Below are 24,005 nucleotides of genomic sequence, written 5' to 3' on the forward strand. Positions count from 1 at the left end.
AGTAAGGGCTTTCCTCCAGAGACTCTGAGGTGGTTCTCCTCCGAAGACTCGCCCTGAAAGCTGTAGGTTTTCCTCCGGGGGGACATCCTGAAAAAGCTGTAGTTTTTCACCGGAGACGTGAGGTATTATTAGTGTAAGGGTGGTTCTGTACATGATTAAACAGCACTTTTAAGTAGGACATTTTAACTTGTATTCTAGGACAATTTTTTTATATCTACCATCCTAACAAGCCACATCCCCCGACAAAGCTAATATTTTTTTTTTTTTATGCCAGGCTTTCAAAGACTTGTTTTGAGTATATTTTTATTGAATGTGACGAACATAACCACAATGTGGAAGTGACAGATTTGGAAGGCGACTCCTAATCCTATTTCCTATAGATTATATAAATGCAGGTTTTTCAACTGACAGATTTGGAAGGTGACTTGTATAAATGCAGGTTTTTTTCAATTAAGATATCTTGAGAAAAACTTGAAAGCTGCAGTTACCTCTGGAGATAAGATGAATTTGAGGGGAAATCGATAAAATGGAGCAGATGAAATGTCTAAGATTAGCTTAAGAAAAACTTGCAGCAGTTATTTTTGGCGATTAGATGAATTTGAGGGTAAATCGATAAAATGGAGCAGATGAAATGACTAAGATTAGATGCATTTTAGGAAAAATTGATAAAAAGGAATAGATTACATGACTAAGGAGAAATGGATGATTAGTTTCTACTTTCTACTTCCAACCAGTTTTATTCAACCTGGATTACCCTACCAACTTCTTGAATTCTTCTACACACTCGGCAACCTCTGAGAGGGTGTTGTTCATGTCCATATTCTTCTCCTCCACCTGCAAATAAATATACAATATAAAGAAAAGTGCAATAAAAAATAAACAAATGCAAGGTTATGTAGAAATTTTTACACTAAACTATGCTTGATGTCCACAACGTAAAGATGAAAAAATTCTTTCAAATGTCACTTGACTGAAGTTATAAGTATATATGTATTGTAGAGAGCACTTACTGCATTCAGCATTATCTTGTAGTTTTCTTTCACCATGGCATTTATGTTGCTGATTTTTTCCTTGGAGTGTTTTATTTGCATTTCCAGTTCAGCAATAGTGTCTATCCCGTCACTGTATGCAATGTCATCTTCAGTAAGTTTCCGGTGCAAATCTTCCAGCACCCTGAAACATGTACAACTTTCTAACCATATTTCTCTAACCTTACGAAAGAAATCAATTGTACAACATACAGCCAAAGGGGGAAGAGTGGTGTGCCTTGTCTTGGCTCCTCTTACAGCCTTGGTACATGTATAATGTTTGACAAGACATTATTGTATATAAAATGTACCCAGAATGACCTGATGATCTCTCAATCAAAGTTCTCATTACATTTCATCTCTGTTTTAGACAGAGGAACTTACCCTTTCTGTTCTTTGATCTCCATCTCCAGGCTTTCTTTCTTACAGTCCCAGGTCTCCAGCATAGACTGACTGTTGGTTTTTACCAATTTCAGATTCTCTGTCAACTGCATATTTTGGGTGTCTTGGTTTTTTATTTCCTCTTGAAGCTGAGAGATTTCCAAGACCTTTTGTTCAAGGCTGGTCTTCAATTCTCTGTTGAAGTAGAAGTTATGCATCATTCCCTGTCCTTTATTTATTTTTTTTTATTATCTATTTATTTTTTTTACCTTTTGCTTAAGTACTGAATAAGAAAACCAGATTTTGCTTAGCAGACCTGTTTTACCTATAGTCTGTGGACATATTTAACCCTATTCCTACACCTAAACTGGATACTTGCTAGCTATTGCACACCATTCTTTAACTCCCTTGTAAGTACTCTTCAGCTTTGGATGCTTGTTTTCATACTGCTTTTTTTTGGGCCTATGCAAATTTCTGAAAAATGTTAAATAGCATACCAGAAACTAGCATCTCGTATTGTGGAGTACATTCCTCGTTTCTGTATTTTCTACAAATTAGAAATGAAAGTCAACATGTAGAAGACAAAGGTCATGATCTGTACTGGTACTATAGTAATGAGAGCAGTGAAGTGTGCATGAGGGATGCAGGAGCACCTGGGCAATTAGAATGAAGGTGGAACTGATGAAAATAAATACACTGATAGTTTGATAATACAAAAATAAACAGTCTGTAAAGAAAATCAAGTAAGCAAAACTGAAACTTGTACTGAGACGAAGGCCTTTGGAGGATGAAATGACGAAGGCCTTTGGAAGATGAAATGACGAAGGCCTTTGGAAGATGAAATGACGAAGGCCTATGGAAGATGAAATGACAAGGTGCAGTGCCTTTGTGCATGAGTAAAAGGTGCCTGGAGAGAGAGAGAAATTTATGGTGATCTTCAAGCAGGGTAAGGCAGAGAACAGTCAGTTTGAGCTTGACATTATCTTCACAGCACTGAATATTCTTAAGGATGCCTTAAGTTCAGTTTCATATTGCTCATGTGTTTGTACACTTTGGTCACTCACTGACCAAGGAAAGATGAATGGCTAGGATCAGATGAAGCATATATCATTAATTAAGGTTTCAGTGGCTCAACTCCAGTATGACAAGGAAGTCAGAAACAACCAAAGAATACACCTACTAGATCTAAAAACAGTGAGGAGTTTTTAAGGTTACTGTCATGGCAGAGAAGCCTACAGTACCTGACAGTTGTGTATACAAGTACAGTAAAATGTTACTAAATTGGATGGATCCCTTTAAATCAGATATTGGTTAAGTCAGATACTTTTAAGGGAAGGGGGCCTGTACAGGGCAAGGCACAACATGAAAACATGGATGAATCTGTATACAAATGGTAAATCCAACAACTGAAGGGGTAACAGTGCATGGCTTTGACATCCAGTATGCTCCAGGAAGGCTTATTGAACACTTTGTGATCAAGGAATTTAATTAAAATGCTAATTTTGGAGAAGTAAGATTTTTGGTTGTCAGATTGGCCTTATCCCCAATTAGTCCAACTTATTGAGATTTTACTTTACTATTAATTTTTTACTTACTCTGTCTTAGATCTTTCAAGCTCAATCTCTTGCACCACAAGTATGATTTTATCAATTTTCTCCTTCATTGAAGTTTTTATCTTAATCCTCTGCTGCAGTAGGTTCAGATGGTGTTTCCAGTCTTGGTTATCCTCCTTCAGTAATGCAATCTTCATCTTCCTCCTGTTGATCTCCTCTTGCTCACCGGCTTGAATCACAAGGCCCTCCAATTTTTGCACCTCATCCTTCACCTGGGAAATAGTTATATTTTGCATGGAACAGTACCTCAAAGCATGACCTTTGTGAACAATGGGATTTATAAGCAAGATTCTGCAAAATGAAATAGCACACAGAAGAATTGAGCTACACCATTATTCACTCCCTGTGCTGTCAATTATTTCTTTTGAAATTATATTATAAATTTACAACATTTTCATTTATTTAAAGCACTGAAAGTTCCTCTCCCATCATGGACTGAAGTACGTGTGGAAGTGCCTCTCAATGTGACTGTGAATACATGTACAAGCCCTGAATTGGCTATCCTCACATTACATGCATGTGTCAGCCTGGAATACATTATATTCTCATCACCTCTTCTAGTTTTGTCATCCTATCAAGTATCTATACAGATATAGCTTAGCCATACCAATAACCATGAAATAAAAAATCTATGACATCCTTTACAAAACTAAAGATAAATACAATGGATTGAAGTGGCCATGGTGACACCACAGCCACACAACACAACAACACAACATTACACCTTGTGAAAGCGAGCCATAATTCAGAAATGCTTTGCTTTCTCACCACGACTATTTTCAAAGGCCAGGTTCTCAAGAGTGTTTCTCCTGTTAATAATGTAGAAAACTTTTAATGCATCATTAAAACCATAAAAAACACCCTTAAAACCCCTTTAATTAAAGCCTTTTGAAAGTAGTCAAGGTGTGGACAGAAGCATTTCAGAATACAATCCAGTGACTCCTGGACATCTGTTTACTGCACCTCACCTCCTCAACCTTCAGCTCTGCAGCCTTCTTCGTTGTCTTCAAGCTGGCCAACGACAGCTTGAGTTCTTCTAGCTGACCCTTGAGAGCAGACTTCTCTTCTTGGCACTTCTCTATTTCCCTGGTTTTTTCATCTAATCTTCTTATTTCCTATAACCAAGAATTACTTTTAGAAAGTCCAACTCAAAATAGAAGACTTTTAAGCAAGTCTACAGATGTTACAAAGTATGTCACTGTCACTGTGTCTTGTGCATTGTAAGGTATCAATATATTTGAGCAAAAACATTATATTCCTCAAATATACATCTCCCTCAATTTTTGCTGAAGAAAGATACATCAAGATGAACTAAGGCAATTACAAGTAGTAATTCTTACCTCTTCCTTTGCCACTTCACTCCTTGTATTTTCCACCTTCCTATCACTGATGAGCTGTTGAAGCTTCTGTAATTTGGCATTCATCTTCTCTCTCCGTTCTATGAGTACATTCACCTGAAATCCAACCTTCATGTTACAAACACATGAAGAAACAATTCAGTCTGTCAATAAATACAATTCATTACCATCTATCTCTATACCAGGCTGAGATCTCCCTTGAGGAAAGGCAACCTGAACAGACCAAGTGAGAATGTGAAGGCATTAGGTGAATATGACAACTCCCAGTATGTTGGCTGAACATACAGACAGACAAGAGGTTGAGGAGCAAATGGAGACAACCACAGAAGAACTTGCAAGTCATCCAGGAAAAGTAGACAGAAATTTGAGATACAAAAGGAAAAACCCTTATGAGCGACACTGCATTACTACCTCTTCTTCTTTCTCTTCCGCCATTTTACAGAATCTCTCTGTGAATAACATGAAGTTGCAGATCATTGCAAAGAATCTCCTGGTCCGCTTGGGCTCTGAAAACACAAAACATTTATCAATGTGTAGTAACAAATATGACTCTGTACATAAATACATTCAAGAATGCCAAAATGGCACAGTAAAAACACTATCAACCTTCCTGTCACTACATCCAACACCTGTTCCTAACAATTTCTAAGCACATAGCCATGGTTTGATGACAGAGTTCCACAGGGCAGCAGCCAACAGCCAAACTACTCTAATATAATGAACACACAACAGAAGCATCAAGGATTTTGAAAAATATCTTTCTTGCAAGTCTGTAAGTCACACACAATGGGAGGGATGAAGTGGGAGACATGGACTGAAAGAATGGAGGTTACAAAAAATGACACACTTGGGTTGATGATGTCTGCCAGCCTGAAGGAGTCATCATTGTAGATTAATATGAAGTAATTCCTCATGTGTGACACCAACACTGAGCGTCTAACAGCCCCAATGTAATCCTCTGTGGACTGGATGGAGTCAAGCAACTGGGGTGGAATCTGCAAAAATAATAAAAATTTAGTCTATTTGTTTATCATCTGTACACATGTGCACACACACACAAAAAAAAATAAATAAATAAGAGAGAGAGAGAGAGAGAGAGAGAGAGAGAGAGAGAGAGAGAGAGAGAGAGAGAGAGAGAGAGAGAGAGAGAGAGAGAGAGAGAGAGAGAGAGAGAGAGACTGACCTGATTAAGCCTCTCCAAGTTGACTCCTATATCCTTCAGAAATGCATAGTAGACTTTCTGCACAAACTCTGGCTTCATTTGTTGGAACTCATGAGGGTTTAGCTTGAGGTCCCACATTTCAGCCATGATGGTAATGATCTGGCTGTCAGTGTAGCCCTGCATGGCGCCACTGCCTTGGGACGGCCCAGGGATGGCTGAAGCTTCTGCCATCTTCACTGCTCTCCACACAGTTCACCTGAAACAAAAAAAGGCTCACATAACACTTCTTGACATCAATACAATAACAATTTTAGTGTTGCTGCAGTTTGATACAATGAAAACAAGTATGCATTGCTGTCCCCTGTCTGTCTCATTATTTGCAGTATTCCAACCCCCTCCATCACCTCTCAGATGTCAGTAATAACATCAGTAACATGTTTTAAAGATTTAACTAAATATGTCTTGCCTCTGGTTTCTGGAGTCACTCACTGACCAATGCTAAACAGATTTATTGTTGAAAGAGAACAAAAACCACAGACACAAACTATGAACAAAAAAATTACGATTATAAAAATTACCTTTACCAATTAGTTTTGAGAGTGGTTTTACATTTCTGGGTAAAAATGTGATGTTTTTGTTTACTAGTGACCTACACTGTGAAGGGATCAGCAATTAAATTAATGAACTAAATTAATATAAACATAACCCTGAGTTTTGATGGAAATGTCAATGTTATTTCAGTATTATGAGTGAATGCTAATTCCTGCAAATGTCTAATCAACAAGAGCATAAATATGATACTTCACACACTTATTAAATCACAAGATCAGATGAAGAAAGGAGGGAGGTGGTGGTAAAGACCTCTCCTATTTTTCTCTTGTTTTCCTTCACTATTCTCCTGCTCATTATTCCTAGGCATAAAAGAATACTCCCCACACCTTTTCAGTCTACAAGGACATCAAATTACCCGTTAATTAAGATGTAAAAATGAAAAATTATGAAGGCATATCAGGGAAGTATTCTTCCCAGTCAAATTTTTGATTGGAAATTGAAGTAACATTAATTCCTCCATAATTACAAAGTTTAAATCACTTTCCTTTCTATACAAGTAACTCTAGCATGTATAGTAACCATGATAACATCCTGCCACGGTGGAGAACAACTAAAAATAAATAAATAAGTAAAAAGTAATCCACCATTCGAAAAAGTATACACTTCAATAATTCAGACACCGTGTTATGATGGCTCCCCTATTTTCGCTTCCTGGCTCAATATTCTCACCCAGATTACTTATGATGTGCTAACAGATACACCTGGTTGTGTTTCATTGCCAGTGGCGCGCAGGGACCAGCTGTACGAAGTGTTTTGTGTCTTGACCATTGGAGTTTACATATCAAGCGGCCATATTCAGCTTATTTGCACGTTAAGCTGTGAAAGACTCCAGGAAATTAATAAACAGTAGCCCATGAATAAATGAACAAATACTCACTGGTACACAAACCAACTCATTAACACCACAACAGCAGAAAAGCGGCAGCACACCTCGCCTTGTTTTCAAATCCTCCACAGGCTGTCACTCTTGCTCTTAGTCAAATGAGTGCCTCTTTTCCTCGCCTCGAGTCCCTTCCCTCACCCCTCTCTCTCCCCAGTAGAAACGTGGGTGGAGTAGTTGTCTTATGCATAATTCTTCAATGAGCAGCACTGTTATTATTTCTTATTATTAGAATCTTTTCGTTACCTTTTAAGCTTTGATTTGGAATGTTACAACTTTGTTTTATTTGAATGGTGCAATGGTCGGTCTTTCCTTTACCATTAATTATGTCTACGATCTATTTAGCTGAGGCTTAAAACTGGACTTTCATTTCATACCAAACAAATATTGACATAGAACAGACAATATCATACCGAAACCACAAGTATTTATTTATATATTAATTTTTAATTACACAAAATTTGTATTTCCTTTATATTGTAGATTTTTTCCCCGATTAATATACTAAATGGCAATAAAAACGCATTTTTTATTTATTTATTTATTTTTTTTACATTCTTACGCCCTCAGCCTACCCAAGGGTGTCAGGCTGTCAGCGGCCGTCGGGTGGGCGTTACAAAGTCACCCGTGCAAGTGGGCTGTGTGCAAGGGGTAGGTAGGCCCCTCTTCCTCTTCCGTATTGCCAGGCTCAGGAAAAGTGTGTGGTTTTTACCTCGTGTTTATTACCAGTGAGCACAGGTACAGCAGCGGGAGAAGAGGTGCTGCGAATGCTTCAGCTGGTCGCTACCTACCACCTCACCTACACCTGGAACACACACACACACACACACACACACACACATATCCAAACCACCCAAACCCAACATTTATAAGAATATATTAAAGTTTATGTCCCGATCAGTTTATAGAAACGAAAGGTTGTGACTTCAAAATACATCTGAACTTTTGTGGTCACAACTTTGCAGAATGGATTGAGTTACTTGTTACTAACGTAGATGAGGGCTTTTTTTTTTTTTAACCATCCATCCATCAATCTAACTGTCTGTCAGTCTTTTATCAGTCATCTATTCCAGGTTAAGTCTATAAGTGTCTATTATTTGAGCCTTGTCTGTGTATCAACATATTTGTATGTCTGTCTATTTCTGGTTTACTCCACCATGTTTCCATTATCTGAATACTTCCTAAATGTTTGCTAATCTCTGCTTCTTTTCACGAGCTGTAGTAGAAGTTACTGGTGTTTTCAAGGATGTCTTCATGGTTCTGGTGAAGGTTTACCAGTTTAACAAGAATTACGTGCCAGCCAAGGAGGAAAAACACCCATAACAACCTAACTATCTAAATGACCTTTCAAAAATAGCCCTTTTGAGAGAAAAAAGGCTTGGATAATAATGAAATAACATTTGTGTTTTTATCTGAGGGCTATGGTAGGTAAAGTTATGTTAAGTTTAGATTCATTAATTTAATTAATTTCACTAATGATCTTTCCAGACCACGATATGAAAAAGTGTCATGTTTCACTGTGAAGTAGGTAAACAGTCATTGTCTGGAAGCTAGAAGGCTGAGATTATTTCTATAATCCCCAGGGGCGTTTGATAGAATACTGGACTGATCATTTCACTTTCCTTCCAGCAGTATTATAGTACAGCAGTAGATCCTGAATATTAATCAACTTGCCCTGTGCCTTGGCATTATAGACATTTAGTGCCCTTGCTCTTGACACCAGAAAAGCAGGAACATTAAAGCACCCATGTACTTGGAAATATTGCATATAATTATGCACTTTCTTGGATGTTTTAATCTTAATGAGTGATCTTTAATCCAGGCAACAGAGGCATGGAAGTGAAAGATGGAGAGAGACATGTCTATGCCAATCTTGCGTCCAGCACTGCCAGTCTGGACTCCACCAGCAAGACCTCACAGGTCCACCACAGGACTGTCGGCAATGGTCCCCGGGTCCTTGTCAACACCCAGATGAAGAACCCTGCTTGCCTACAGAAAAAACAAAGTGTCAACAAAAAAGACAGTACCAGGAGACAAGGGAAGTGCATCAAAGCATCAAAGGCACTTAGTAACTTGAGCCAGGCTGACACAGCTGCACTCAACACTGGCAGTGTGTATGATGAACCAGAGATCTACTCAACTCTCCATGTAGCAACACAACTTGCTCAAACCAGGAAGATACAACCCAATGTATCTCAGCTGCTAAAGGATAAGCTGGACTCTCCAAGTACAAATGCAAGGCTAAAAAGACAGGTACAGTCTATCTCTCTCTAATGTCTTTGCAAAGGGGTGGTTGTGGCAGAAAAGCCTCCTCTGCTCATCCCCATCCCCATCCAAACACTGCCTCCTTGCTTGTCTAAGTCCTTTCTTTCTAATAGCATTTCTTTCACACATCCTGATTTACTATTTCTGTAATAATGGCAGGATGCAGAAACACAAGCCAAAGCCTTTCTGTAGTGCCATGGCAGGACGGGGAAACAAGCCAAAGCAGGACTGGCCATGAGGTACTTTATTACATTTTTTCTTCCTCTCCACCTCCCAAGTGGTCTTGCTCTCCTGCCAGAATCTTCAGTTTCTCTCACGTGCACTTTTTTTACGGACTTCAAATTTTGCGTGGCTCCAACTGCAACTTTCAGATGGGTGGATGGATTGTATCATCTCAACATCCACTTACTCTACTCATACCTTTCTTAAATGTCCACCAGGCCACCTCTCTTGGCACTGTCAAAAGTCTTTGCTGTGACAGTGAAATGTGTGTTTTAGTGTGTAGAAACAAAGGTAGGCATACTGACACTGCCTTCTTCCACTGATCCATGAAACAAACAACTGTTTTTTGGAGAGGTGGCCAGTTGGGAATTAAGGAAAATAAGAATAGAGTAAAGTATGAAGTCTGTAATCTATCCATCTGAAGCATGTACTAAAGTCAATCATCTATCAGAAGCTTGCATATGATGACTAGTATCAAGGCCTTTATTTTAATTTACAATGAACCACTGCAGGTATATGATCTTTAGCCAGATGGTGATATGCAGGGACAAATCAGCCCATTAAAATGTTTCCTACAGGGACTGCCATGTGTAGGCCTGATGGCTTCTTGTAGCTTCCCTTATTTTCTCATGTTCACCAAGTGTTCAACAAACAGCAAAAATAAAGAGGCAAATGCATGCACCAAAAAACTTGTATATTTCCTCCATGCAGTGCATGATGGAAGGTCTTGTTGTCATTCTAGCATGTATGCAATGTATGTGACTGTACTTTATGGTACTTTGCTGCAGCTTTGATAAATCAGTGAAGTAACTGCAGTAAAATAATACAAAATAAATAAATAAATAAATAAATAAATAAATAATAATAATAATAAATAAATGAAGTCAAAGCTAGAAGCATGATCAACATTTACATTATTATTGTAAGTTTCCCAATTCTACAATTTTGACAGAAACTCAGATTATGAACTAATGAACAGCTTTACAAATGTCAATCACTTGCTTAACCTTTTGTATTATTATTATTATCATCATCATAATTATGTGTTATTTTTTAGTAGCATTGATGAGTATATCTGTACAGTGTAGTGAAGAGCCACACCGTAACATGCTCCTGTCCCAACAGCCTGCCAAGAAAGTCAATGTGTCCAAGTCCCGCTCAGTGTTCCAGGAGCTAGTGTCTCTGGACGTCAGTGAAGGAGCCTTGGAAACACAGCTCAGGAACACTCTAAACATCAGGTAGGTGCTCCTCCATCGCACACTGCTCTTAGGCATGCAAGCAAATACTTACGAGTATATGGAGCTGGATAAAAAGCCTCCTTTCTTAGTCAGTGAACTTTTGTCAAATTACTTACATCATCATCCACTATTCACACAACACAATGAGACAAGACATCATAAACGTATAGTCATCACAAAAAAAAAAAATCTTATAACAATCATGTACAGCAAGACTAACTATTGTGTGTAGTGCCATTACTGTGAGTACAACTATCCCTTACCACTAGGAGCACTGAGGCACTACTACACCATGACATAGGCCATGTTTATTGCTGTCTTGAATGCATACTTGGGGTGACAGTAGTGGGATGCATCCATACATCTCATCTCACCACTCCTTGTGACACAGAACCATAATTCATTACTGGAAACCTTACTTTCTTAATGCTCTTCCTTCCATGACATTTACTGGTTACAAAATTCAAGCTGTTTCATATATGTTGCCTCTATAATGCCAGGCTTATAAGCAGCAGTGTGGCTTTACAGTGGTTTTGTGGTGTGCTACCAATCTTGTATGATTCTTCAAGTATGGTTCTTCAAGACACCTTATGGGATACTTCTGGGTTTTTGCACCTTCAATTCCTTCCTTGTGATTGAAGGGTGATTCATAACCATCTCAAAACCTACTTTTCAAGATAATGGTCTGATAAGCATTACTATCACTCTTCATACAGGGCAGATGCTGTGCGACATTCCCAAGGCCATCAGGACCCAGTGCCCCAACCAAGTGACATAATGGACCCTGAGGAGTATGTGAGCCGGGCCACCATCACCAAGACCGCTGCCAACTATGTCCCATCAGCTTGTGTGCAACCGCAGAGGCTCACGAGGGAAGAGTTTTGCCAGTTCTCCAAAATGGTTATGGATTTACTCTAGATAGGTTATGCAGTTACAGGATTGCACTATCACCAAGATCACCAACAGCTTCATCCCAGCAGCCTCAGAGGCTCACAAGAAAGTGGTTCTTCCAATTCTCCTAAATGATTATGGATTTACTCTAGATGGGTTATGATGTTACAGTACTGTACTATATATTAAAATGTACTGGAGTTTCCAGCTTGATTCAGTTTTTAGTCATAAGCAAATTAACATATTTACTTTATAATGAGACACCTTCACTTGCAACAGTCATGGCTTATGGCTCACAAAATGTATGTTGCGCTGTCAATACTTTACTAGAATACCACTACCACCACCATCATCATCATCATCATCATCATCATCATCATCATCATTATATCCTTTCAAAGGTTTGCTTCATGTTCACTCTTGGCAAAATGATGATGAACAGCCTAGATGTCATTTAATTCTTCCCTATGATATTCAATGCATTTTTCTTTCATCTGCCCACAAATACTGCCATCTACTTCACCTACTTCAGATTACTGAATGTGGTCTCTCTCTCATCACCTCATCTCTCATCTCTCATCACCTAACTGCTGCACTCCATCTTTCCTCCTTTTACTCCTTACTGGTCTCACCAACATTTGCTGTAGCATTGCTGACTTCATCATGCTCTAATGTCTCCAAATCACTACAAGGAACTTCACAATATGCAAAGCCACTCAGTATTTCTTCATCCCACTCCCTCTCACCTCACCCAAACCTTGTACATCCTTTCCAGACAAGTGCTTGTTTTGTTCAGCTCTGTTGTGCATCCATGAAAATTTATATTGTTGATGCAATGTAATCATCATTCACCTTCATTACTCATTAGCACCATTTCTTGCACAGCATTTGTCTTTCCCCATAACCATCAATGTTTCCGGGGAGTTACTGTACAAATCATTAAATCATGAGTTGAATATTTTGTATGGCATAAACACTGAAGGGTAGTACAAGTTATGTTAAGAGGTGACTAGGTGATTACCTAGATATGTATTTTGATAAGGAAAAAAAAAAAACATTCTGTATGTTGCTGAATATATTTCAGTTCACTTATAATGTTCAATAAATTATTTCTCTGAATAGTCTTGTTTGAGTGGCATAAAAAATTCCTTAATATTTCATTGCAGAAACCAGAATAAAAGTGATGGTATACACAAGAATAAAGAAAAAAAAGGAAAATCACAGAAAAGTGAAAATATTAAAAATCATGGAGTTGTGAATATGTAGCAGTAATTAACTAGCACTTAGCTTGCAAACTTGCATTGGTTCTTGCTGCTTGCTTGGTCCACCTTCCAATGGCCAGACTTAATTACCCACGGAATTCATTCTTCTTTCTATTATGACTTGCCTCTAAGAGTTTGGTTGGTCAAGTTTTATAGTTTTCTTCAAGAATTATGGCACAACACTGTCAGTTACCAATATACAAGAAAATTTATCTGAGTGTGGTTGGTTGGTTAAGTTTTCCTACCCTTGCCTGCTCCCTTCCACACACACACACACACACACACACACACACAAAAAAAAAAAAATAAATAAATAAATAAAATAAAAAAAAATAAATGAATAAAAAAGTAAATAAAAATAAATAAATAAATAAATAAATAAAAAAATAAATAAAAATAAATAAAATAAATAAATAAATAAAATAAAAAAATAAAATAGAACAAAAGTAAAATACATAAATAAATAAATAAACAATAATAAAAATAAATAAATAATAAAAAAATGAAAATAAAAAGATAAATTAATAAACAAGTATACAAATAAAAAAAAAATAAATAAAAGTACAACACTACAAGTTAATAAAACCCAAGAAAACTATATCCTGCCTCAGAGTCTGGTTACATGAGTTAGTTTTCCTCCTCCCCTTCCTGACAAGAAAAAAGTACAACACTACTACCTAGTTCATAAAATCCAAGAAAAATATCCTACCTCAGACAGATTGGTTGAGTTTGTTTTCCTCGCTCCCCCTAAAAAAAAAAAAAATATATATATATATAATATATATATATATATATATATATATATATATATATATATATATATATATATATATATATATATATATATATATATATATATATATATATATATATATATATATATATATATATATATATATACGAGTATATATATATTACAACACCGTTCAAAAGTCCAACAAAATATCCTATCTCAGTGTTTGGTCAGTTGATTTAGCTGTGCTTATCTCTTTAATTAAATAATAAATAAATACCTAAATGAAATTACAGTACATGTCAGTTAAAAAATAAATAAATAAATACAGCGGAACCTCGGTTCACGAACGTTACTCTTCACGAACAAATCGATTCACGAACAGATTTTTTGAACAATTTTTTCATCTTAATAAGCATCAGGCCAAAGCTTGTCACTGATTTCAAGGTCAGCAGGCGCCTTCCCAGCTGTTTGAAGGGGGGTGGGGATAGACCTTGCTCCCCCTACCCGTCCCACCTTTATTAAATAGCATGCCTACATATTTAGCCTGTCATTTCTTAATTTGACTTTCAGGATGGTAAAAAAGATGATTCGTGAGGAAAAGATACAAAACCTCGCCTTGCACCATGGTAGCAAGCGTTTCCTGGAAGAAAATATTGGAACATACAAGTCTGTGTAAAATAGGGATTTTTGTGCTTCTCATGACAAAACGCGCTCTGCCAACCGGTCACATTTCACCTGGTGTCCCGGTTTCTGGGCGCGATTACTGAAGGTGGGAGGGGGTAGCGGGGTATCCAGGTCTAATGTCCTCCCCTCAAATAGCTGGGAAAGCGTCTGACCTTGAAATTGGTGACAAGCTATTGCCCAACTTGATACTCTGCTTCAGTTTGGTCAGTTGTTACTAATCCTCAAAAAAAAAAGAAAAAAAAAAAAAAAAAAAAAAAAAAAAAAAAAAAAAAAATATATATATATATATATATATATATATATATATATATATATATATATATATATATATATATATATATATATATATATATATATTATATCGCTCACTTAGTCATATCCAAGAAAATATCAATTATTTGCGTAGAAAGTTCGTCAGGGTTTCCAGATATGACATCAAATCTCCATTGTTATGGTGTGATCAATCATCATTCAGGCGTGAGGTTAGCAATGCTAGCAATTCTTCACGGCAATTGTGGCGAGGCAGCAGGCCAAGCTGTGGAGGTGGAGGCATGAAGGGCTGCTTGAGTGGCGGTCAAAGATTACATAAGAGGTCTTGTATTATCTTTGAGGGGCGGTGGGGAGCGGACTTTTAATTGAACAGCTGATTCAGGCAGGCACTTTAAACCTGCTGGTGTCCTCCCTTACCCTTGACTCATTTTCTTCCTGCTTCCTGACTCCACTCCACCTCTTCCTGCCCTCTGTCTACTCTCACAACCTCACTGGCCTATGCACATGTACCTAATATGGTGTTTGGTCAGTTTAACTCACCGAGAAGAAGGAATTTGAGAGTAGAATGGAAGGAGGAGGCGTGGGACTGCACTGGTCACGCGAGCAAGTAAACTGAAGAGTGCCCGCCGACTCTCGCTACTTTTGGATTCATCTCTTTTTATGATGGATCGTAGGATAGTTCACTATGCACAGTTTATTTTGCTATTCATAAAAGAAAGAAAGAAAAAAAGGCAGAAAAAAAAAACACTTCCAAGGTAAAATAACAAACGGAGACTGTTTCATTCGGGCGATACCGAGACACCAAAGCATCGAATCTTTTTTCCTGACACCAAACAGCACCGGGTAGGAGTAGAAAGTGCCATATGATCCAAAGGAAATGCCTGGTCTCTTGCACGGCACTCTGGCACTGTTGCTCACCTTATTGAAACTACACGTAGTACGTTATCTGTTGTGATTACTGAGCATGTTAACTTACACTTGGATCATGTACAGGAATACGTGATTAAACTATCTCTTCTTCTTTTCCTCTCTCACCTTTGTTGTGTCTCTTACTATTACATTATTATAGCAGACCACAAATAACCTCATAGGGAACACAGAAAGAATGAAACATATGAAGGAACATGAAAAGAACATAAAAAAATAAGGGAAACTGCAAGAAGCCATCGGCCTGCTCGTGGCAGTCGCTGTATGAAACATACATATCTATTTCCACCTGTCATCGTCATACATAAATTTGTCTAATCTTCTCTTAAAGCTCCGTAATGATCTTTAAAGCTCCGTAATGATCTAGCACTAACAACCTTACTGAGTCTATCCCACTAATTTACCACTCTGTTTTGAGAACTAGTTCCATTCCTGCAGGTCTGTTTTTATTTCTTCCTGTGTGATCCTCCTGCTCCTCCTCTTCCTTTTTCGTTTTCCTCTTTTTTCCGTTCTCCATTTTTCTTCCGCCTGCTTGAAGAAAGTTGCGTGTGTGCAGTTTTCACGAGCAGCTTCTTCCGCTGCAGTCACTCAGTGAGGATCGAGGCTTGGTCCGCCTCATGAAACTTAATACTCATTGGCCTTGTTCCGGCTTGCTTTCCTTGTGTAGGCGCTCGAATTACCAGTACACTCACAGCCGATGCGGTGCCTGTCTATTAGTCATTGCTCTCAGAAAGCAAGTGGGAATGTGATCACGTAATTCTTGCCGTCTTCTGTCTCGACCACCACCACCACCACCACCCCAATACCTCTAAATCTAGTTTCAATTTTTTTGTTCATTACATCACATTACTTTTAACTTTGTTCTTTTTTTCAACTACCTCTTTCGCATACAAATGCATCATATTTGTTCAACGCACAAAAGGATACGAAAATTTATATAGAATAAAATGAATAGTTTAATGACAGTAGTACAAAATCAATACATGGAAATGCACGTTTAATTTACCCGAAGATGCAGTAAAGTATCGAACTAATATTTTTGTTAGTGAAGCAGGAGAGCCGGGACTGCGACGCGCGGTAGTGAGCGTCACAGCGCCTCGCCTCGTGAACACTTTCCACCGCTTTTATTTAATTTACACATGTATCGTGAATATGGAAGACATAGTAGGTATTAGTTAGTGTATAAACACAACTTTCTCCAACATCCAGCTCCACACAAGCCGCTCCGGAGCTCGCGTGACACTCTCGCCACGGGAATGCAATAGTTACTAGTACTTTCTCCTCACGCTATAGTACATAATCATCTTTTAGCTTAACGTTTTATATACTCTATTACTAGTTTCATATGTTTTTCATTGGTAAAGTAAATTACATAATGTATATACAAGTTACATCCATACGCACGTAATGGCAGTTACCCAGCAGTGGAGGCGGGGACTGCTTGCTTGCACCTTAAGAGCACTTCGCCAGTCCCTCCTTAGTGATCCTGACGGCTGACGGGGAGCTGAGGCAAGCATCGAACACACCAACGCCTCTTTACCTCCTGTTTCTCTCCCTTTCTAACACCTCCTCTGCCGCTCTCTCTCTCTCCTAGTTTCACGGAGCAATAACAGTAGTAACGCGGAGCAAAAACCCTCCTACTGTCCCTGTCCCCGCCGGCCGCCTCACTACACGCTCGGCACGCTGCACCAAAGAATGTAGTGGTATTGACACACTCATACATGATACAGTCTTTGGCCGCACACCACCACCACCACCACCACTACCACCACGAAGGGCGCCTCCTCCCTCCCTCCCTCCCTCGGGTTATGGCACATGGAACTATATAGTATAGCTTCACACAGGCTGACTGGCCGAGCTCTACCGCAGCTCACACTGGGGCGAGGCCGGGAGAGCTTCCATGAAATCTTGGGCCTGATCACCCGCGTTGGACGATCGCGGCTCCAGTGATGAAGGAGGTGCCGATAACGAAGTACGGAAGTGGTCCAGCGCGGGGCAGACGCACGCGCTCCATTCTGTGGTGGTTGAGGTCCTCACGCGCTAATGGCAGTCACGTGGTGGCTTTTTTTATATGTATGTAAAGCTTTAACGTCCTCCTCCTCCTCCTCCTCCTCCTCCTCCTTTCTATTCCTCCTTACCACATTTCTTCATCATCTATACATAAAAGGAAATTGTAAAGCTTTAACATTCTCTTATTAATATTTGCTGTCCTCATCTTCCTCCTCCTCCTCCTCCTCAATACCTCATATCGTCCTCAGCAGTACATAGTAAAAAACAAGCGTCTGCCAGCCAACCCACGCATGGCTGACCACATGAAATCCTGCACGAGAGAGAGGAAATAAAATCAGAGACACCAGGCGATCAGTCTCAGCGGCTGTTCCAGTCTCGGATGGGAATGAGGACAGCACCATCCCGCGTCAAGTTGGAGGTGACATTACCCTGGTGCTTCCCTACCAGCTCCGCGTGGTGGTCCCTCCAGCCTGGGGTCGTGTGTGGTTTGTGGTCCCTTGGGTCCGAGCCGCGGCGGTCACGCGAGCCTAGGGAAGCCTGCTGCTGTTGCTGCTCTGCTCGGTTACGAAAGGAGGTGGAGTACAGGAGTGATGATCTTCCGTCAGACTTGAGGTTAAACTTTGGGCGGTTGAGAGAGTTCGTGACGGTGCCTGGGTTGCTGTTCATGAGCTGCGCCTGGCGGTGGTACTGCGACGTGAGGCTGTTCCGCTGAGGGCTGCTCAGGTTGTCTCTGCTGCTGCTCAGTGTGCTGCGCCCTTGACTACTGAGGCGGTTGTTGTTGCTCTCGTGTGGAGCTGACGGGGACCGCTTCACGGAGCTCCCCTCGCCCCTCCCGAAGGTGAAGACGCGAGGAGCTGTAGTGGTGGTTGGGGAGGCGGCAGGCGGGGAGGTGAGAGGGGAGCCTGGAGGCCTGATAAGCTGTGGCGGGGACTCTGGGGGCGACTGGTTGCCCTTGCCAGACTCGTTCCCTTTCTTGCCATCGTCCTCGCCGTGTATGGCGTGGAACAGCTCGGGCGCCGTGGCAAGGAGGTCCTTCATGAACCTGTTCCTCTTCTCCTCCACCGCGGTGTTGTCGTTGTTGGCGACGGGCGTGTTCCTGGTGTTCCTGTTGCTGTCCGTGTTGTTGTTGGCATTCCTGGTGTTGTTACTGATGATATGTGAACTGTAATTCTTGCTTTCTGTGTACCTATTGTTGTTGGTGTTGTTGGTGTTGTTGGTGATGTTGTTGGTGGTGGTGTGGCGGGAGGTGTGGTGTGAGGTGTGCACGGAGCGATGTCGATCATCACCAGGTGACCTGTCATGCTCGTGCTCGTCCTCCTCCTCGTACGAGTCTGTCCTTCGAGTGGAGTTGGAGCGGGCAATGGTGGCGATGAGGTTGGGGCTCCTGAGGTTGAGGTAAGGCGAGGACCGGTACATGGTGGAGGTGCGCTGCGTGCTGGATAAGCTGGTGGTGGGCGGCATGGCCTCTGTGGGGGAGTCAGCAGCCTTGAGAGGCGCAGGCTTGATGTTCAGGCTGTGGCTCCTCAGGACAGGCCGCACGGTGCGCGGTGGAGCTGGCTTGTCCTGCACTTCTGTCTTGTACACGCTGCTTTTCGGGGAAGACATTCCTGCCAGAGACACATTGACCATCGAGCCACCGTAAGACCTGTGTAGATGTGAGCTAGAGGAGCGACTCTCCACCTCCCTCTTGCCGGAGCTGTGGTCTGGCCGGTCGCTGCCAAAGATGTAGGTCCTGCTGGGCGACGCTGTGCCGTTGGAAAGTTTCTTAGGCAACGTCTGAGTCTCTGGCTCTTTGGGAGTGTGGGAGTAGTGGCGGGGCTTCCGGCGAGGGTCAATGGTGTTGGTCCATGACTCTCTAGCAGTGCTTTCAGCGCCAGTGCGCAGCTCGTCCATGCTGCGGTAGTGCCACGAGCGATTCTTCAGCTTGTCCTGCTGCTCTGTGTGGGTGTTGGCGGGCACCACCACGGGGGTGATGGTCTTGGTGGTGCGGAACCTTCGCTCCACCTTTGGGGACGACTGGTTGTCCCTCCTTGTGCTGGAGTAGGAAACGCTGGTCGTGGTGGTGATGGGGCCTCTGGATGGCAACCTCTCGGAGGAAATAGAGGGTGCCGATTCTTGACCGAAGTAGTAAGTCTTGGGCTTGTGTTTACGTTTGGTGCGGGGCGGAGGCACGGGCGAGGAGGCGGTCTGCGTGGCGGAGTCCCGGGCGATGGTCTGCGTTGCAATCTCGGTGGTCCTGGAGGCTCTGGAGGACCTGGTGGGTGCAGTGTTGTAATGGCTGTGGATGGAATGTGAGTTGCGCGAGCGTGGGGGTGGAGGCGGCGTCACCTCCCTCGGGGGCTCGGGGGAGAGTTCCCTCCGCGAGGGCGTCCAGCGCCGCGGGGACGGGTGGCCCACACCGTCCAGCTGCTCCTCACTGCGGAACTCCTTCAGTCTGGAGTTGAGGGGGCGGGAGTACAGAGTCTTTGAGCCGCTGTTGATCCAGTTCTTGTTGGTAACATTAAATGACTGTGACCTGCCCACGTTGTTGCTCTGTGTGGGCGGAGGCGTGGAGGGCAGAGGCGGCGGGGGGCTGTCTGACGGGGAGCGTGTGGCGGGCCGAGAGCTGCGGGAGGGAGTGGAGAAGAGTCTGGAGGATACGAGACCACTTGGGCTGCCCGACCTGAACTTGCTGTTATAGACTGGGTCGTCGAGGACGCGGCCGGTGGGCGAGACAGGCGGGGAGGGGAAGGAGCTCGGGGACGAGGCGAACACTTGCACTCGCTCCTGGGGGCCGCTGTACCGCACACCGTTGGCCGGGGGACTGGTGGGCGGCGTGCTGTTCTCGCTCTCGTCCAGAATGCGTCCTGTTGATCTCAGCTTTGACCGCGCCTCGGCGATCATGGAGTGGGTGATTTCCTCGCTGGGCATGCTGGGGGGACCCTGCTGGCGGGGGGACGCCGCCGAGGGGGAGGTCCAGGAAGAGGTGGGTTTCGGCGGGGGCGGGGGAGGGGGCGCCTTGTTGTTGGAGCTGCGAGCGAAGGTGGGCGCCGCGGGGGAATCCCATTGACGCCTGGCTGAGGGCGCCGCGTCGGGAACGTCCTCAGGCGTGGCGGGGCGCGGACTCATGGTGATAGTGATGACGTTGCCGCCCGCCGTGTGCAGGCCGCCCTCCTCCTCAGGGTCGTGGTGGGAGCTGCCTGAGTGGCCGGACTCGCTACCAAAGTGGTTCTCCAGCCAGCGGTTGGTCTCTGACTTGCGTGTCTCCTCCTCCTCGTGGTAGTCGAGAGGGCGCCGCGTGATGGCGTCTGTCCGCTCCGTGGTGTCTCGGGTCTTCGGTTTAAGGATGCCCAACCGGCGACCGCGACGGATCCTTTCACTTAGCGAGTCAAGGTCCTCGCCCTCCCGGTCCTCGTGGAAGTCCTCACTCACTACGTGCATCCCCTCGCCAAGCTGCGGGAAGACACGTCCCTCCAGTCAGTCAGGGGAGCTTTAACCTGTGTGTAACTACTGCTCTCTATCCTTACGTACCCTCGTGGCCCTGTGTGTATCTGCTGCTATCTATCAACCCCAACGTACTTCTAATCCACTTTGATAAGCATAGCAAACACTGGAGGGGTGAACTAGGAATGTTAGATAGTCCTGGCAGTGCTATTTGATATCGCGGTGCTACTTTACACCAGATGCAGTAAAGTAGAAAGCTAACTACTGTGTGGAAGAGAAAGGTGTGACCTACAGCGACTGTCGTTTGTGGGGAAGAGGTATGAAAGTTTGCTGGTATTCACAGGAAGTAATAATAAAAGAATTTCAATTTGATCTATATTTCGATTAACAAAAGAGACAGATAGAAACAAGGCAGTGAATGAAAAGGTCGTGTGAAGAAGAAGGAGGAGAAGGAGAAGAAGGAGAAGGAGAAGGAGAAGAAGAAGAAGAAGAAGGAAGAGGAGAAGGAGAAGCAGAAAGAACGAGAAGGAGAAAAAAGAAAGGAAGAACTTATAGACAAACAAACAGACAAACAGACAGCCAGACGTGCTCACCTTGACGCCCTGAGCGAGAGTGCCGCCTTTGGGAACGCCGTAGTACTCTACAATATCCTCGTCCTTGGTGTGGACAATGTTGTGCTGGGTCTCGCGCGCCTCCTCGTGCACCGACCCGTCACTCAGCGACGACCCGGAGTCCGGCAGCGACTCGTTCTCGTACACCTCGTGCTGCGTGGTGCGTTCTGTCTCCGTCACCACGTGTCCGTCCTGCAACACACACGCACTCAGACACTCACATACAGGCACATGCAGTACTATGCTTTACAGACACTGACTACTTACCCTACGTGCTACACAGACACGCACTCAAGCACTCACGCGGGCACATACAATTCTATACTTTACATAAACACGCTAACTACTTATCCTGCTACACACACACACACACACACACACACACACACTATTTACGACTTCACGCATAGAAACTATAAAAAAAGCCCCTTTTAATCAGAAAGAGGCCAAACACAAGCTTAAGTTAGAATATTAATGAAACAGGACGACTGCAGGAGCGACAGATGACAGACTTGAAAAGCATAACATTAGACACGAGAATTTGAATTAATGGACTGTGGAAAGTAAAATCAGAGACGAAGATGTTAATGATGTTAATTCAGGTGTGTGGAACCCTTTAGACTATTATATCGTCTCCTTACGCTTAGTGAAGTGCAAGTTTAAGGTACAATTCTGAAAAGCGTCACTGACGCTACAACATAAGAAGTAATTGTAGTTTAAACTTTTTAGTGTTTGTAGATTTTGTTTGGTTCATTAATGACGCTTTCATTTTCTTTTTCTTCTTCGCCTTAATCACTAGTGGGGTTGGGGTCTCAAAGTACAGGCACTAACTACTTTACACACTAAGAATAGGGTATTCAGGCCCTTGGTTTAAGGGCGTTATGTTTACACCTGGTTTAGGAAAAGGGAGCGGTTAGTACCTCCGTTATATAAATTGGTATGTAATTCCTTTGACGATAATAATGACATTGTTGGGCTCGCGATAGATACATATAAACTGGGCAATAGATAGTTTTACAACCAACCCTATAAGTATAGTCGGGGAACTCCTTAACTACTAAACAGAGGGAATTGATTACATGACCTGAAATATAAACTCTAACGACCGTAAAAGGTTCGAACTGCTCAAGCACTCAATCTGTTGTCAGTGATGCGTGTCTTTAGAAACTACACTAAGTCTTTCACCGTCATGGTCGACCTTTGCCCTCATTCGGAGCACTCATGGCCAGTCACTAGACAGTAGGCCCACGCCCCTGCGTGGGCCTACTGTCTGCGTGGGCGTGCGTTGTTGCAAACAACAACAATAGAGAACATTGTAAAAATGGTTTGCAGAGAAACAGAAAAAATAGAGATAAGTAGTTAACACAGTCCCTTCGAAGCTAAAAGAGTTATTTAAGAGACGACAGGAAAAGATGAGTATCACTAATCATAAAAAAAAAAAATGTCAATCAGTGATAAGAGTTAATCTAATTAGAAGCAACAGGAGGCAAAGGGCTACAAGACGCAAATTACATAAGTTGATTTCAAGCAGTAACACGTCCTGGCTTGAATGTTTGAATGAACGACACGACTCCCAATTAATTGCGGCGATAGAGAGAGAGAAAAAAAAAATGGCCACAGGATAAAAGAAGAGAAAGGTGTCAGGGGACGGAGGTTTGGTCAAGGGACGAGGTTGTGTGAGGGTCGGGACGAGGGAACTCACCTGGATGCGGCTCGTCTCATGCACGTCCTCAGTGTCCACAGTGCCCCACTTTTTGGCGGACTCGTGCACCACTCTCTTCTCGGGCCGCGCCACCTCCCAGCCCCGCTCCTGCCGCGCCTCAGTCAGGGCTCGCAGGTCGGCCTTCCCTTCCTTGTGGTCCTCTACTTCCTGCAGGGCAAAAAGGTGTACACGTTAGAAAATGTTCCTTAATTTTCCTATCTATTGAGTCATTGCATTATTACTTATCTATTTTTTTCATTGTGCTCGTAACTTTTCAGATGAATTTTCGAGAACACGATTATTAGATAACAAACAAAGGATTTTGGACGTAAAGTTTATTATTATTATTATTATCTGTTTTGGTTTTATATATTGCTTTCTGGTTAATGAGCTGATAATTCCCTCTTCAAATAATTTTTCAAGGACACATTTATAGGTTGTAAACTAAACATTTTCCGACAGAAAGTCGTACATGGCCGCTAATAGATCCACTTTTTATGTCGCTCCTACTATATTCAGCCATTCTGGAGCGACACGTGACTGGCATGATTTGTGAGACGCTGCCTTCGTCCACACTCCACTACACACTACCTATGTATGGTGTGTGTGTGTGTGTGTGTGTGTGTGTGTAAGTGAAGGGCCCAGGTCTACACGTTCACCAAACATGGCTCTCGTCCTCGTGTGTAATAGGCAGCCTTGGCCCCTACACCCGGTTATGGCACATCGGGGA

General features: G+C 42.4%; 3 protein-coding genes and 1 long non-coding RNA gene across 9 annotated transcripts in view; 2 read left to right on the top strand and 2 right to left on the bottom strand.

Annotated features, from left to right (window-relative positions):
• Nucleotides 1–259: 259 nt before the first annotated feature.
• LOC135104125 (uncharacterized) lies at nucleotides 260–1,348 on the top strand. The gene is made up of 2 exons (XR_010270309.1): nucleotides 260–395; nucleotides 440–1,348. It is a non-coding gene; the product is annotated as an uncharacterized LOC135104125 (long non-coding RNA).
• LOC135104122 (kinetochore protein Nuf2-like) lies at nucleotides 290–15,274 on the bottom strand. Of its 6 annotated transcripts, XM_064011144.1 has the most exons (11): nucleotides 15,143–15,221; nucleotides 13,622–13,659; nucleotides 5,564–5,798; nucleotides 5,228–5,375; nucleotides 4,792–4,886; nucleotides 4,363–4,476; nucleotides 3,991–4,137; nucleotides 3,005–3,234; nucleotides 1,413–1,604; nucleotides 1,011–1,173; nucleotides 290–834 (listed from the first exon to the last, which is right to left on the bottom strand). In XM_064011144.1, exons 3-11 carry the CDS (start codon nucleotides 5,771–5,773, stop codon nucleotides 751–753), a joined length of 1,383 nt encoding a protein of 460 aa, XP_063867214.1. In that variant the 5' UTR covers nucleotides 5,774–5,798; nucleotides 13,622–13,659; nucleotides 15,143–15,221; the 3' UTR covers nucleotides 290–750. The 6 variants fall into 6 exon arrangements, with proteins under 6 accessions (XP_063867214.1, XP_063867213.1, XP_063867216.1 ...); XM_064011143.1 differs by lacking the exon at nucleotides 13,622–13,659 and having other exon boundaries at nucleotides 15,143–15,274; XM_064011146.1 differs by lacking the exons at nucleotides 13,622–13,659; nucleotides 15,143–15,221 and adding an exon at nucleotides 7,085–7,191.
• LOC135104121 (uncharacterized) lies at nucleotides 7,611–12,769 on the top strand. Its single transcript, XM_064011139.1, has 4 exons — nucleotides 7,611–7,685; nucleotides 8,857–9,287; nucleotides 10,647–10,759; nucleotides 11,476–12,769. The coding sequence occupies exons 2-4, from the start codon at nucleotides 8,868–8,870 to the stop codon at nucleotides 11,675–11,677; spliced, it is 735 nt and encodes a 244-aa protein (XP_063867209.1). The 5' UTR covers nucleotides 7,611–7,685; nucleotides 8,857–8,867; the 3' UTR covers nucleotides 11,678–12,769.
• Nucleotides 15,275–16,471: 1,197 nt separating the features above from the next.
• The window catches only part of LOC135104126 (mucin-2-like), an 82,276-nt gene continuing 74,742 nt past the window's right edge, over nucleotides 16,472–24,005 (bottom strand). Inside the window, exons 6-8 of the mRNA XM_064011155.1 lie at nucleotides 23,276–23,443; nucleotides 21,556–21,765; nucleotides 16,472–20,971 (exon numbers count right to left, since the gene is read on the bottom strand). Of these exons, the coding sequence (XP_063867225.1) occupies nucleotides 17,897–20,971; nucleotides 21,556–21,765; nucleotides 23,276–23,443 (3,453 nt within the window). The 3' untranslated portion in view covers nucleotides 16,472–17,896. The remainder of the gene's footprint in view (nucleotides 20,972–21,555; nucleotides 21,766–23,275; nucleotides 23,444–24,005) is intronic.

Source organism: Scylla paramamosain, chromosome 10 (assembly GCF_035594125.1).
Source record: "Scylla paramamosain isolate STU-SP2022 chromosome 10, ASM3559412v1, whole genome shotgun sequence".
Classification (NCBI taxonomy): Eukaryota; Metazoa; Arthropoda; class Malacostraca; order Decapoda; family Portunidae; genus Scylla; species Scylla paramamosain.